The 16,296-nt window shown below is 34.9% G+C and overlaps 1 protein-coding gene across 9 annotated transcripts in view; it reads right to left on the reverse strand.

The window, feature by feature from the left end:
• Positions 1 to 16,296, reverse strand: part of PCDH9 (protocadherin 9) — an 871,934-nt gene that overhangs the window by 280,430 nt on the left and 575,208 nt on the right. The window contains exon 5 of one of the 9 annotated variants that reach the window (XM_070480879.1): positions 4,270 to 4,467. The exons of 7 other annotated variants lie outside the window; for them this stretch is intronic. In XM_070480879.1, coding sequence (XP_070336980.1) covers positions 4,292 to 4,467 — 176 coding nt within the window. In that variant the 3' untranslated portion in view covers positions 4,270 to 4,291. Of the gene's footprint in view, positions 1 to 4,269; positions 4,468 to 16,296 lie in introns of those variants that run through there. One more of the 9 variants, XM_070480880.1, reaches the window with a different exon arrangement.

A 16,296-nucleotide genomic window follows, 5' to 3' on the forward strand; every position in this document is an offset into this window, starting at 1 on the left:
TGTAAGTCTTCAATAAATGACAAATATTATTATTAAAGTTCAAACTGTTACAAATTATGTCGTGTCGTCTACTTTTCTTTTATTAAACACGGTAGTAATGACAGTTCTTGGAGGTAAAAATTATGAGGCCGCTACAAATGGAACTACTCATAGTAAAGGCAAAATAAAGTTTCCTTAAGCATAAAATACTGCATTCTACCAAAGTTTCTACCTAATTTCTGTGCTGTTCTAATTAATTACATCACGTAAAGACACTGGATTAACATCTTATGTATGTTTACATCTGTGTTCTCATAGTACCAATGAATCAGTCTCAAAATTTACTTGATTGGATTGATTATAGGCAAATAAGTCCCAAATCTAAAATCTGCTAAAAGGAAAACTATACACATTGTTGGCTACTGTAAAGTAGTAAGTTTTTCCAACCAGTATACACCTAAGTCATAATTAAATGACTGAGGAAATTTTCCAGTATAGGAGTTGATCATTTGTGTGACTCTTTAATAATTTATTTAATTATTATTATGTGACTACAAATTTTCTATATAGTCACCATTTTTGTAGAAAGCATGACTAAAATGAGCACTATCTAAGTAGACAAAAGCAAATAAAATAGAGCACATTTTTAAGTGCTTCTTCAAACATCCTGCGATCTAGTCAGCATTCAGTAAAAATTTTCCAAATGTATGAATAAATAAATGAGAAAATGAAATTTCTGAAATAAATGAAACAATTTTTCAAATAAATGAAAACGTTTGAATGAAAGAATGAACCAACGAATGGAGTGTTCAAAGAAGAAATGTGCTTCTTTGGGAACAATCTGGTTCAGACGGTTTTTCATAATTGTGTTTTTGTCATATTTGTCCTTTAAAACCTGAGACAGAGAAATAAAAGCTGATAAAAATATTTCAGTAAAGCTCTAAGTTAAACATCTACGATAACTAATCATAAAGAGTTTACATAGTATCATTAGGTTTAAGATTAAACTTTAAATTTATTGTGCAATTTCCATAAGTTGTTCCTATCTCCTGGGAAAAACATTCCAAAGTCTAAAACTTCAAGGAGACCAAACTGATTTTTTAACAATTACAAAGTCTCACTTATTTACCATCTTACACATTTCTTCTGAATAAATATTGTAGGAAAAAAAATTTAGTATTAAAAAAGCTCCTTCCTTTTGCTTTAGGACTGGTAGAGAGAGACAGCATTGCAGTTAGCGTTTTGTTCCAGCTGCTTGGAATGAGACGACGAGGCGCATCATTCACTCAAACCTCCAATTCCCCAAACTAATAGTGCTGGGAAAGAGGCAAAGGGAATAGACAGAGTTTGAACTTCACCCTAAAGGCTAATAGAAGATAGTTCTGTCAAACTCCTCCAAGCAGGAGATACCCTGGGCTACACTCAGTCCCAGAATCAAACTGAGGGACTCTTTAGGCGTGCTGCTCCATTTGACCTCCACATCATATAGGACCAAAAAGGAAGTAACACTTCCTAAAATAGTTGGGAAACAGATTTAAAATGTTTTGGATCAAAACCAGCATCTCGAATTGTAAGAGGAGGAAAACTCTGTCAATAAGGAAAACAGAGGATGATCTCTACAGAATATAACCTTGATTTGTAGCAAAGGAAATTAACTAAGGGAAGTCTCAAGTCTCCTTTATGTCTGCCTTTTCATTCCACGGACACCCCAAGTTGCTGTGAGCTAAGTGAGATATTGGAGTGTGTGTCAGCGTGATGAGTGGGTGTCAAAGGTGATCACAACATAGCTAATGATAAAGAGGAAGGAGGTGATAAGCCATGGAAAGAAGAAACACTGCATTCCAGGTGCTTGTGCAATTCAGTGAAAATCAGAAAGTCAATGCCACATACCAGGCTTTCCAGCAGTGAATCAGGAATGTCTGCCTACAGTTCATTTGGGGCCGAATCAGCAAGCAATTCAGAGATATAAGGAAAATACAAAGACACATTCCAAAGGAAATAGAAAATTTGATTTCTGTATCAAAGCATTTGAGTGCAATATATAAATTATTACAAATATAATGAATTTTTTAACAAAAATATTATATATCATAAAAATGGATATTTTATTTTATTGTTATCTCTTCATAGCAATTTTATTTCACAACAGGCTACTATTACTGTAACTCAAATGTCTATTAGTATAACACAAATCAGTAATTTATGAATTTTTATCATGTGAAGAGAAACATATTAGAATACAGCAGTGGGTTTTTAATTTTTAAAACTTTTTATAAAAACTTATACTTTCTATGTACATTTGGCAGATTATTTTGAATAGTTGACCATTTGAGAATTTAAGGTTCTTTATACAATACCATCTAAACTATCATAATCATGCATATTGTGTTTCCTCTGATTTTATATTTGAAAAACATCATTTAAAATAATTCTTTTTGAGAACTAGAAAGTAAATAAAAACGTTGTCTGAATAGTCAAAATACATTTCCCTTTGTTCATTAAAAAATGGTGGTACATCATTCATGGAAATACCCCAGGTTTTTCCTCATTTACTTGCTCAAATGGTCTCTTCAGTTTATCAACACAAATTTAATTAGAAGCATCATATTGGAAGGACTTGGCATGAGGACACTGATACAAGTAAGGAGAGAGAGCATTTCTTATTTAATAACAGTAATACTGACGTTTTGGAGTTTATTATCTGCCAGACTTTATTCAGAATAATTTGCTTATATTATTTCTAACATTTCTAACGTCTTCTCTTTAAGATAGTTAGATACAGGAGAGAGAGAAAGAGATTGAGAAAGAGAGAAAGGGAAAGAAGAGAGAAAGAGACAGAGAGATTGAGAGAGAAGACATTAAGACTTCATAACACAATGAGAAGGTACAAGGCCAGTGTCAACCTCAGTTTTCATTATTCTAAAGTACTTGTTCCAAGGGCCCTGCAGATCATAAAATATCTTCGTGTTCCATATCTTTTTTGAACAACAAATGAACTAAAGTACCAAAAGCCTTCTGATTGAGCGAACATCACATAAAATTGATAGACTATAACCCAATTTCCCTTCCCTTTTTCTTATGCTGCTTGGCCTCATGTCAAGATTTTATTACATGTGGAGTACTGGTATTTCTGGCTCAAAATACATGAACTTCTTATTGTATTTTATTTTTAACACATGCTTTTTTCTTCTTTTTTTAGTGAGGTAAGATTGGCCCTGAGCTAACAGCTGTTGCCAATCTTCCTCTCTTTTTTTTCTTGCCTCTTCAAAGCCCTGGTACATATTTGTATATCCTGATTCTAAGTCCTTCTAGTTCTTCTATGTGGGATGACGCCTCAGAATGGCTTGATGAGCAGTGTGTAGGTCCATGCCCAGGATCCAAACCAGTGAACCCTGGGCTGCTGAAGCAGAGCATGCAAGCCAACCACTAAACCACCAGGCTGGCCCCTGAACTTCTTATTTTAAATTATAATCTTCTACAGGACAATCATTTTGACTGAGGAGAGATTACTGAAGAGCTACTGTTAGATATTCTATAGCTCTTTCTTAAGGAGCTTAAATCAGAACTCAACATCCTTTTCTGAATGAAGAACTCTCTTCCACTTTGTTTAAACATATATTTCCCTAATAAAAAAGAGCCTTGAGAAAATATTCCAATGAGGCACCACTCTTCCTATGATAGGACTGTACCTTTCCTAAGCCTCGGCTTGTTTGTTGTGGGGCCCCTACATCTATTTTTGGCCCCCAGAGAGAGTGCTTAGTCTAAGACCGCTTCTTAAAAAACATAAAATACAATGTATTTCCTTCCTGGACTAAAGCAACTTCTTTTATCATTCATGAAATATTCTAAAACCTAGTTCAGGTTTTCTTATTTCATTCCTAATGTGAAAGGGTTTTTCATTCGAATGCTCAGGAATGATAAAATACATGTTCGTGTCAAAACATAAAAGCATGAAAAAAAAAATCAATGAAACCAGTGCCTGCACTTTAGGAAGTTTATCGTTTAATTCTTTCCTTCCAACGTGCATTTAAATAGAAATTATTATGTTATTTTTAACTGCACTGTTGATTTGCAGAGATTAACTGGCAAATTTGCCCAAAGTACAGTATATTGCCTGTTTGCAGATCTGACTGTGAGTTAGGCAATTAGTAATTACAAAGAAAGAAAGAGTTTACTGGCCAATTAGTAGGAATAAATCGGTAAAGGTCCAAACTTTTTTTTTTTTTTTTAAAGATTTTTTTTTTTTTATTATTTCCTTTTTCTCCCCAAAGCCCCCCGGTACATAGTTGTATATTCTTCGTTGTGGGTTCTTCTAGTTGTGGCATGTGGGACGCTGCCTCAGCGTGGTCTGATGAGCAGTGCCATGTCCCCGCCCAGGATTCGAACCAACGAAACACTGGGCCGCCTGCAGCGGAGCGCACGAACTTAACCACTCGGCCACGGGGCCAGCCCCAGTAAAGGTCCAAACTTTAATTGAAGAATAAGAGCCTGGAATATCGTAAGACTTTCATTAATATTCCTCATATATAACTAAATGCTCACCAGTTAAACCGACCTGTAGATGTTTGGGTTAATTATACACATACCTAACTCCCTCTACGTTATTATTCAAAAGCTCCTTTTAGTCTTAATCTATGTAACATTTCAAACAACTTGTGCTAAATCACACAATTTTTAAAAACAAAACTTGACCGTCTACACAAGTAAAGTGAAATAAAGAGCTAAGATATTATCCTGATGATTCAAGATACCCTAAAAAAGCAATACCTATCTTTCCTCAACTAGTCAGCAAGAAATTGGAATTTACAATAATACTAACATAACTTAAGACTTACTATAAACCTAGAACTATTCTAAGTGAGTTACACGTGTTAACCCACAATCTGTACAAGTCCATGAGGTAAATAGTCTTACGATCACTCCATGTTACAGATAAGGTCATTGGGGCAGAGTAATCTGCCCAAGGTCATGTAGCTGGCATAAGGAGGAGGTATGACCTGTGCTCAGTCTGTCTAGCTCCACAGCAATTAACAACTACACACATTTCCTCCCAACATTTTACTTAAGGGGTCTCTTTTTTAAAAAAAGTATGTATTTCTTTTGGTGAGGAAGATTGGCCCTGAGCTAACACCTGTTGTCAATCTTCTTCTTTTTTATTTTCCCTCCCCAAAGCCCCAGTACATAGTTGTATATCCTACTTGTAAGTCTTTCTCCTTCTTCTATGTGGAATGTCACCACAGCATGGCTTGGTGAGCATTGTGGAGATCGTACCCAGGATCCGAACCAGTGAACCCCGGGCTGCTGAAGCAGAGTGCGGGAACTTAACTACTACTCTATTAGGTCAGCCCCTACTTAAGAGAGCTTAAAATCTATTTTGTGTACTCTAGATGGATATATTTACTAAGATATGCAATCAAAGCCTTAAAATTCCAGAAACAAATTGAAATACTGTCTGTTCCCGTCTCCCTCTCTTGGCTCTCTCCCCACTACCCTCCTCCCATGTTGACATAGGTTCCTTTGGATGTGGTTAGATACTAAAAATTATAGATTAGACCCTGAAGGAAGGAGAGTATACAAAAGTCAAGGAATATATAAAGATTCCTAAAATACGATGTATCAAAAAAACCCATTAAACCAAAATAAAATCATGAATCAAAAACTTTAACCAGAATTTCTCTCTGTAAATCAGTACAAGACCAACAATCAGTAGAAGGCTCACATAAAGTCATTATTCAATGATGGAACAGTGCATTTACACTGTTGAATATAAGCACAAACTGAGCTTCTAACGCTGAAGTGTGATTATTTTCTGGACATGAAAGTTACTATACTAAAAACTGATGCTTTTTTTTTTTTTTTCTCCCCAAAGTCCCCCGGTACATAGTTGTATATTCTTCGTTGTGGGTCCTTCTAGTTGTGGCATGTGGGACGCTGCCTCAGCGTGGTCTGATGAGCAGTGCCATGTCCGCGCCCAGGATTCAAACCAACGAAACACTGGGCCGCCTGCAGCGGAACGCACGAACTTAACCACTCGGCCACGGGGCCAGCCCCAAAACTGATGCTTTTTTAAAGAAAAGAAATAACATCTCTACATGGGGCAGTGCCACATGACTAATTCTAATATGAAGTTGACTAATCATTGCCCCGAATTTTAACTGTAATTAAATGTATGCCATGGATACATTTCCTTACAATACTTGAATTATATGATTTAACACATTTAATGCCATTTTATTAAAACACCATAGTTTTAGAGAAGAGTTGCCAGATTTAAAAAAATTAAAATAGAAGATGGCTGCTTAAATTTGAATTTCAGATAAACAATGAATGTATTTTTGGTCTAAGTATGTCCCCAATATTGAAAAGGACATTACAATATTGCAATATTTAAGATATACTTAGACCGTAAAATATTTCATTGCTATATGAAATTCAAATTGGACTGGCCACCCTGTAATTTACTGGGCAACTTACTTTACAGTTGTTAACATCTGGGCCTCCATATATTTGTCAGTCACACTAATCTGAATAAGTCTCAACCCACTGGCAGAAATGTGTGTCAAAACAGTGTTAAGGTACGTGTAGGACATTTTAGACAAACATCTATGGTTTCTTTAAAAATTTCAAATTGTTTTCAAACACTAGACAATGTCTTTTATATTTGCTTTATGTATTAAGGTAAATAAAAGACATTAGTTTGATTTTATGAGTATACGTCCTTTACAATTAGCAATTTATTTCCAGATTTTTCTTGGGGGATGTTTTTATTTTGAGGTTTTAAAAAAAAAAACACTTTAATCTTATGCTTTAAAGAGTTGCTGAAATCAGTAAACTCCTATTTTTTGATATGGGTACTGATTTGCTTATCTATTTATCTATTAGTTTTAACACTCTCAAATTATTATAAACACAGATATACAAAGAATAACTTCTTTCTCCTCGAGGGCAGACCACACATCCAGGGTTAGGTAATGTCATGCCTCTTCACGGATCCTTAGAAGAATGAATCACATGACGGTATGCAGCTATGGAAATGCGATTCTAAGCAGCACACCAACGAAAGTTGACATTACCCTTACTTTACACTAGGAGGCATGTTGTCCCTACAGATTTTTCTACTAAAGCAAACGTACTAGTCGTGACCTCTTAAATAAGCTCGAATGCAAGAGAATATTACTAACAACTTTTAAATATTTATAATAAATGACTACTCAAACTAATTCTTTCTGGAATTAAAGTCATACTTAAAATTGATGACATCTAAAATTTTCCAGCAGAGAAAGATGGTGTTCCTGCCTGTTTTACAGCTATCTTTTACCTACTTTATGAAATAATACATAAAGTCATCTCATTGTACCTCTTTTAAAAGTAAAATGATAATAAAACAGAAAATGTATTGTGAATAATTAATATTATAATAAATACTTTAAAATCATAAAGTGAACATAATTTCTTTAAGGTAAAGCAATGAAGATACTGGAGTACAAATATGCTACTATATCATTTTTATTAGACTTTAGAGAACTGTGATGTTTTGGAAGCATCCATCAGATATGATAAATATGAAAAAAAGTCACATCAAAAGAATTCAAAATATAAAGTTTTTTAGAATTTGAGACCAACCCTTTTTTAGAATTTTTATTTCTTCTAATGTATAACAATAATTTTACGCTTCAAAATTCACCATGGTACTTTTTAAAACTTGATTGGAAACTTTTGCTAAATAATTAAAATACGTCTTTTACTTCTACACCTTTTCAATATCTAATGATAATAATAACAATAAGAAATTAATGATATCTGTAAACTAAGCCTGCATTATACGCCAACCACTTTGTCACCTCAAGGTCAACGAGTTAAATGATGGGCTATTTGGATTCCACAGTCTGTGTTCTTAATCACACACAACTCCACATTGCCTACAAGAAAAGCCACCATTAACCGTACAGGACTCCAATCTCCCCGAAGGTTTCAAATATCTTTTTAAATGTACCTTAATTTTTGTAGTTTTTGCTGTCACTCCACCGTTCCCTCACTTTTGCCTGCCCTAAACATTAAGGTTTGTCATGAATTTTTCCTTAGGTTCCTTGTCTCTCTTCATCATTCTCTTATTTATTCCTAGAATTTCATTCACCATCTATGTTGTCAGTTTCTAATTTCCAACTCAGAATCATATTCTTAGTTCCTAGATAACCTAGTCCAGTAGCTCAAACTTTAAAACTAAAGAGAAAATTGTTAATTCTTAATCTGAGATTTTCTCTTATAGTCTCTAATTTATTTGTGTCATTTTCGAGTAAGTCTCCCAAACTAAAATCTTGGAAATACTGTCAAGTCTTTCTTTTCCCTTATCTGTTATATCCAATTAGATTTTATCTCATAACTCCTCATCATTTAAAATCTGGTCCCAACCTATCTCTCAATCCAGTTTCATTTATCGCCACATACTTGAGCAGATTAATATCAGCCATTTGTTGAGTATCTACTATGTTTTAGGCACTGTGCTAGGTGATTACTTACATAAAATAACTCATTTTTATAAAAATATTCTCATGGGGCTGGCCCATGGCCGAGTGGTTAAATTCGCCTACTCCATTTCAGCGACCCAGGGTTTTGCTGGTTCACATACTGGGTATGGACATGGCACTGCTCTTCAGGCCATGCTGAGGCTGCATCCCACAGCCACAACTAGAAGGACCCACAACTAAATATACAACTATGTACTGGGGGGCTTTGGGGAGAAGAAGGAAAATTTTAAAAAATAATAATAATTTTAAAAAGGTTAAAAAAAATTCTTACAGATTTTAATAGCCCCATTTTGGTGATTAGGAACCTGAGGCCAAGCTGTGGAGCTGAGCACACCTGCATGTCCTACTCACCACTTGCCCTACTGACCATGACCTTCCATAGCACCAAGAAGCCCATTGCCCACACACACACACGCATTTTATTAACTTAGGCAATTTCTATTCATCCAATGTCACTTTAAAGTATAACTCTACAGAATCTTTATTGATTCTTTATTCAAGACTTATTCTATTCTAAAACCTTATACATTTTATGCACTTATCATTAGCATTTATTCTAGTTAACTATTGTTATTGGTACCCAGTATCTTCTCTCTTACAAAAAGCAATCTTTCTTTTTCTTTTTCTTGTTTTGTCCCTTTTTTATGGTCTATAAAATGCTCATAGCATTCCCCTCAGGAAAAAAGAATTGCAAAACAATTTCAGGAACTTCCCAGATTCCCAAAAACCTACCCAAGGGCCTCTCCAACCAAAGAACTCAGATTAAGAGCTCTTGCTCTTAGTTTAGTAACTGTGAGGTTGTTTAAGTTTAGAGAGTCTTGGTTTTAATGTCTGTCCCCAGAAGCCAGTGTGGGACCTGGCACAGAGTAGCCTCTATATGATGGTTTACAGAACAAATAGATAAATGACCAAATAAATGAGTGAATCACGGAAAAGGCAAGTGAATAAAGGATCTTCAACAAAAGACCTTGAATACTAAGATATATCAGAATGACAAAGTCATATAAATTGTGGCAGACATGATCTAGGTGGGCCCTCATGATCCCCATCTCCTGGTGTTCACGACGATATGTATCCCCTTCCCTTGAGTGTGGGCGGGATCTGAGACTTGCTTCTAACCAAAAGAATATGGCAACAGTAATGGAATGTCACTCCCATGATTATGTTAAGTCATACAAGGCTCTATGTTGTTACACACTCTCTAGAGACTCTCTCTCTAACTGGCTTTGAAGAAGTAAGCAGTCCTGTTGAGAGGGATGTGTGGCTAGCAGCAGAGAGTGGCCTCCAGCTGCTGAGAGCAGTCTCTAGCCAACAGCCAGCAATGTACTGGGGCTCTCTGTCCTACAAGTGCAATGAAATAAATTCTGGTAACCATCTGAAGCATATCGGAAGTAAATTCTTCCACAGTTTAGCCTGCAGATGAGAACACAACCTGGCTGACACCTTGATTGCAAGTTTTTGACACCCTGAGCAGAGGACTCAGCCAAGCCATGCTCAGACTCCTGACTTAAAGAAACTGTGAGATTATGAATGTGTGTTGTTTTAAGGCACTAAATTTATGGTAATTAGCAGTAGAATACAGATAGATAGACACATAGATACACACGTAGACACATGGAGAGACACATAGATAAGAGATGGGTAGATATATATTTGGTTTACAATCAAGATGCTTTTAATCTAGAAAATGTTCTGCCTGCTCTGATTTTGAGGTAAAACTAGTTAATAGTAGATAAGTTTTGAACTTAGATTTAGAGAAACATATTTAATAAAGCAAAGAATTAAAGTCTCACAGGATAAAAAAGGTAATCAAATTATGTTTTTTTTAAATTACTGAGTTTTGGGAAACATTTTTTCTCCTTAAAATTATGTAGGATTGATTACCTTTTCTCTATCCCATTCTCTGAGGAACTTTAGATTCATTAACTCAGGGGCCACTTTTGTAGAATCATCCTGAATTGATTACAAAAGTCTCATGGGGAAGCAAACACAACAGGTGACAATATGAAATCTCTGAACAATTGTTTTTAGATTTACGTAATTAACTCAACCCAGGATACTTATAAAAGTTATAAATACAGTTCACCAATATTATTTAATACAATACTGTGCTGCCCAGATCAAATTCATGTTTAATTCTCAAAGCTTATTATCATTAGTGATTTTTTTTCCTGCAGGTTAGGATTAGCACAATTTCTTAGGATCGGAATTTGATAGAGTAATTATACTTTTTCTGGAATCTTCTTTATTAACTTGCCTTTTATGCCCAAAATGACAGCCTGTTTCTCATGCCCAAATATTTTAAATTTTCAAGTTTTCTTACCATGTATGGCCTATATCTTTAGTACTGACAGGAATAATATTTTTAATGTAACTTTTACTTGATGCAAAATATGTATGTACTGAGAGAGAATTTTTTTCTCAGCTCTGTGTTAGGTGATTTCCACGTATGTTAGCTCATTACAAAATGAAAATATAATTTTGAATACATTATTAAAATTGTGGAAAATATGGACGATTAAGAAGAAATCGATACTCCAACCCAAAGATAACCACAATTAACATGGTGCACTACATTCTAGCTTTTGTTGTTTGTTTGTTTGTTTTTATCTTAATAGGACACTTTTAGTTTGTCTGATTGCATTTTCATATATTTGTGAAATATTGATTTATTCATTCAGTCAACAAATAAAATCTGCATCACAGAATGCCGTTTCAGTCAACAATGGGCCACATATACGATGGTGGTCCCATAAGATTAGTACCACATAGCCTAGATGTGTAGTAGCCTACACCGTCTAGGTTTGTGTAAGTACACTCTATGATGGTCCCACAAAACCATCTAACAACACATTTCTCAGAACATATTCCTATCGTTAAAGGATGCATGACTGTATACATTGCTGGCCTATTATATGCCAGGTATGGTTACAAATAGTGAATGGAAAGGTGAGCAAATAGTCAGAGATTAATGGGGGAGACAATTGTTAATCAAATAATCATAGAGATTTTCTTTGAGGAAAAGGGATAAGAGTCATGATAAGTAAAAACTGTTCCAAAGAAATGAGCACTAAATAAGAGTCAGCATATATGAGTTTTATTCTTGACTCACAAACTATGTAACTACAGGCAAAGGATTTCCCTTTTTATGCCTCTGTACAAAATAATTTTATACTGCATGATCTGTAGGGTCCTACCAAGGTCTAAATCTTCATTAACTTATCAACCTAAAAAGCATATTCACCTGTTATTTTACCCTCAAAATAAGTTTATTTGGGACTAGCCAAAAGAATTGCAATTTGGGATGTGCTTGCTCTGGCGAACCATACGCAATCCAGAGGACAAAAGAGGTGAGCTTGCTTTTGTAGAGAAAAAGGGGGGGCTAGTGAGGGGCTGTCCTAAACAAAAGTCCATTGGGGGAAAGCAACAGTTCAGGGTGGCAACAGTTTTTCATTGGCCGAGCTGCAGCACTTCTCATTAGCCGTGCTGTTGCCAGGTGGGGTAAGAAATCTTCCTTCAGTAGTAAAGTAGTTGTACTGCCTGTGGAAGATGCAAGAACACATCTCTTCCTATCTGGAGTAATTGATGATGTATGATAGGGTGTGAGAGCTCCCCCAACAGGCCTTCCTGACTCCAATTTAGTTGAGGTTTCTCATTCATTTCACAATCCCAACGCCAAAAAAATTCTGTAGTTTTCTCACAAGCTGTTCATTTCACTAGCAGACTGTTCAACCATCTCCATAAGATTCAATTTCTCAAATTTCCTCTTAAAAAATAAGATTAGCGCCCCCAAATTTAACTCAATGAGTTATACACTGCCTTAAAACAGTGTCTACATTAAAGGTGGTGTCTTCAAACAGCAAAAACATAAACTGTGGAGTCAGGCGCTCCTGAGTTCACATTCTGCCTCAGCTACTTGCTCGGTAGTTTTGACAAATAACTTAAATTTTCTGAAATTCAGTTTCAATACTATCTAACTTGCTATATCGGTGTGGGATTATAGACAACATATTGAAATATTTACTAGCATTCCTGACTCATAAGTAGACCTCAATAAAAATTACTCATAAACATCATCAAGCATCAAAATCATTCTTAGTGAGAATTCATCAACTGATTCATATGCAGTCCAGGTATTCAGAAGCAGATGACAGAGAGGGCTTTCATAAACGAAATATAATCTGCTATTTTGCACATGGTTAAACAGCAGAAAATCCTTTAAAATAACATTTAAAAGAAATATTGGATATAAAAATAACTCTATTCATAATTCTCAATGGACAAAATTAAGACTTAATGCTGAATTAGTGGTAATAAGCTGACCCTGATCTGATCACATAATTGTTTTTGTTTGCTTATAACTTAGTAAAATTCTTTCATCAGTCTAGTCATATTGGTCAAAAATAGCAATCTTCAATTGCAAATCCCTTTAGTCTTTTCTTAGAATTAATGGTTTTATTGAATTTTACATGGAGCGTATGATCACATAAATGAGTTAAGTTCTTAAGGAGCTATGATTTACTCTGCTATTTGGGAATGGGATAAATCTTTGAATGCAGAAAAGGTAACGAAACTCAGTACAGGAAATACTGCATGTCTGTGTGTCATTCCTGGGGCAGTTGGCTAAGTCAGCTCTAAGACTCAGATGTACCTAGAACATAGAGACACCGTCTATTTGGTTACCAGAGAGGTACTTGTCATGCCCTGCCTTTAATCTCTTCTTGGGTGTCATACAACAGCTCAGGGCTGAGGTTTGTGCTTAATGATTTTATTGCTAAATTTTAAAGGGAAGTTCTCAAAGCTTTATTTTACTCAAAAGGTCTTTAATGGAGGCAAACACCCATTTACATTCAAGTATTCCAAATACATATGTAATTACTGAAAATCTCTGCTTAATTGCAATTTCACCATTTGAAACGTACTTCAATGTATAAAATATGCTTGCTGTATACAAAAACATTTGGCTATACTTTTGTAAACTAAACCATGTCTTTGCATCAAAAAGATTAAGAGAAAGAGGAAAAACAGATATATTTTTGTTTGTTTGTTTTTCCTGAGGAAGATCTGCCCTGAGCTAACAAGGGCAGATATGTTTTATAGACTGATTCTGAGTTTTATACCAGACTCCCACTATATACTTAAACTTTCTATTTTGGGAATTTTAAAATACACAAAAAATTAGAGAGAATGGTATAATAACTTCCATACAGCCATTATCCAACCTCAATTGCTAACATCTCGTCGTTTAATTCATTCCTATCATTACTATCACTATTATTATTTTGCTGAAGTCTTATTAAAACAAATTCCAGACATGATATTGTTTCTCTTATAAATTCTTCATAATCTATCACGACCAATAAGGATTTCCTTTGAATAAAACTGCAATTACATTATCACATTGAATAAAATAAATAATTTTTAATATCATTTAAATCCCAGCACATACTCATATATCTACAATTGTCTCAAAAATTTATTTTCTGTGATACTGATAGTGAAAAAAGAAACAAATTTATTCATCACCATTGGAGAGTTCTAAGGCACCAATTCATTCTGTAAATTAATATACTACTCAAATATATATCCCAGATTTCCTGTGAGAACAGCATCTCAAGGTAATCAATGATTAACGGGGTGAAATTCTTCACCGCACATTTTTAAAAACCACTTTGTTAAAAAGGAATAATTCTTTTCGTCTATCAGTTTTATATCCACCCACTGTACAAGTTAATAGCATGCTCTGTAACTGTTTTAGCAATAAGGACAAAAATCATTTTACTTATTTGTGAAAATAATTTTGAAATATTAACGATTTTTTATCTGCTTGTATATATCCCTTTACCTACCCCAGTTTTTTCAAATTGGGCTGGCAGATACAGGTTTCAGATTCACTGAATGGATGAGGATGAGACAGAGTGGAGAACAGTAAAAAAGCATTCAGTTATTTTGCAAAGTTCTAAACCTGCCACGGAGCTTATCTTTTCAGTTGCTACTGAGGCAAAAAAAAAAAAAAAAAAAAAAAAAAAAAGAGGACTTGTGTCTTTGAGGGAAACTATCAAGAAAAACAGTGGGGATCCCCAAACCCAGACATTAAAAACATTTACTCAACCTGACTGGGAAGAAGAGGGGTGAAAGGGATGGGAATAAAGAGGAGAGATTCCACATCCTGCTTGTTGGGCAGAACTCAGAGAAATCCGGAGGCTTGGGATGAGAGAGTCCTAAAGCCAGATTTCACGACAGAGTCCAAGGAAACAAGAAGATCCTAGAAAGTGATGCACTGCACTGGGCAGCTAGGCATGGGGGTCCAGAGACAGCCTTGCACAAACTCCTTTGCCCTTCCACGGCACAAAGGCAACAGCAGTATTTCTGAAGGAGCCAGGAGGACTGGAACGAAGGCAGTGTCATTTGAGACTCATGTGGACCTAATGAGACAATGGGCATCTCAGTGAACATAGACAGATAACCCAGGGACCAGAATATCTCAATTCTTTATGGCTTGATATAGAATCGCTGGGATTGAAGGAAAAAAGAAGTGTAGTTTCTGCCACACTGGCAAAATGGGGATTAGAAATTTAAAAATAAATGAAAGAAAAAAATGAAAGTTATATTTCCAGCACATCTAAATTATTGGCATGAGTCATATCTGATACAATAGATAAAGATTACTCTAGATTTTACATATCACTTACAAAAACCATTGATTATAGATTAATTTGCAAACTTTTAAATTTATTTTTGGCATTGCATGTAAAAATTTCCATCTTTTCCTTATTTTTTTAAAAAAATCAAGTTTGATATAACATAAAATTGATGATGCCAACGACCCAAAATTATAAAATTTAAAATAAAGAATATTTTAAATCAATGCTTCTGTGTGTGATTGTGTGTGTTTAGAAGCAAGACCCTATATTAAAGCCTAAAGTTTTCAAAGACCTCCCATAAGACATCATTTGTATTAATTTTTCTGAAAAAATGCACAATGAAAAGAGTTACTATGAAATCAGTCCTAATTCTTAGTGATTTTTTTAATTGAGAAGTATCATATTTGAAAAAAAAGAGGAATTCATACACATGCAACAGTTAACAACTCTATAGATAATACTGACATTCATGATTTATACACATATAGCACAATTGCTAGAAAATCATGCCTCTTTAAGAATTATCAGACCACAGACAGAAAACCCCAGTGAAGACAAAGGAAACAGTTTAGATCTAAATAGCAAGATTATTACTATTGAAGATTATTGCTTCAATTATACTGTACCTCACTTTACAAATTCTTCAAAGTTAATTACAAAAATGTGACTGCAGAATTTTAAGATAATATATCATAATACTATTCTAATATGAATTACCATTTAGTTATGAATCTCTTAATATCTCTGGGCTATTCTAATTAATTCTGCTCTAGACATTTACAAAGGAGGTTAAAATTTTAACTCCCATTAAATGTCAAAAGAACTGCTAGCCTCGAGGGGCCCTCTGGGCTCCTCCTTTCCCTATCTGCCTCTTCTTTCCCAATGTTGAATAAGGATGCTGTCGCCATCAAGCAGCACTGTTCAGTTTAACACATTTTATTGACCATGATTCTCCTGGGTGAAGTCACCATGTTGAGTTGAATGTTGGAGTGTGCAAGGGTGTGTCATCTCTTGGGTCTCTTTTTCCATGTGACTAGATTGGCAAAAACTCTGGGGACTTCTTGAACCAGGCTTAAAAGGGTTTTTTTTGGCTTTAGAATCTCTTCTATCTTCTTGCATTTGGCGGCTTGCCCAGTGCTGTTACCCAG

The sequence above is a fragment of the Equus asinus genome, chromosome 11, assembly GCF_041296235.1.
Source record: "Equus asinus isolate D_3611 breed Donkey chromosome 11, EquAss-T2T_v2, whole genome shotgun sequence".
NCBI lineage: Eukaryota > Metazoa > Chordata > Mammalia > Perissodactyla > Equidae > Equus > Equus asinus.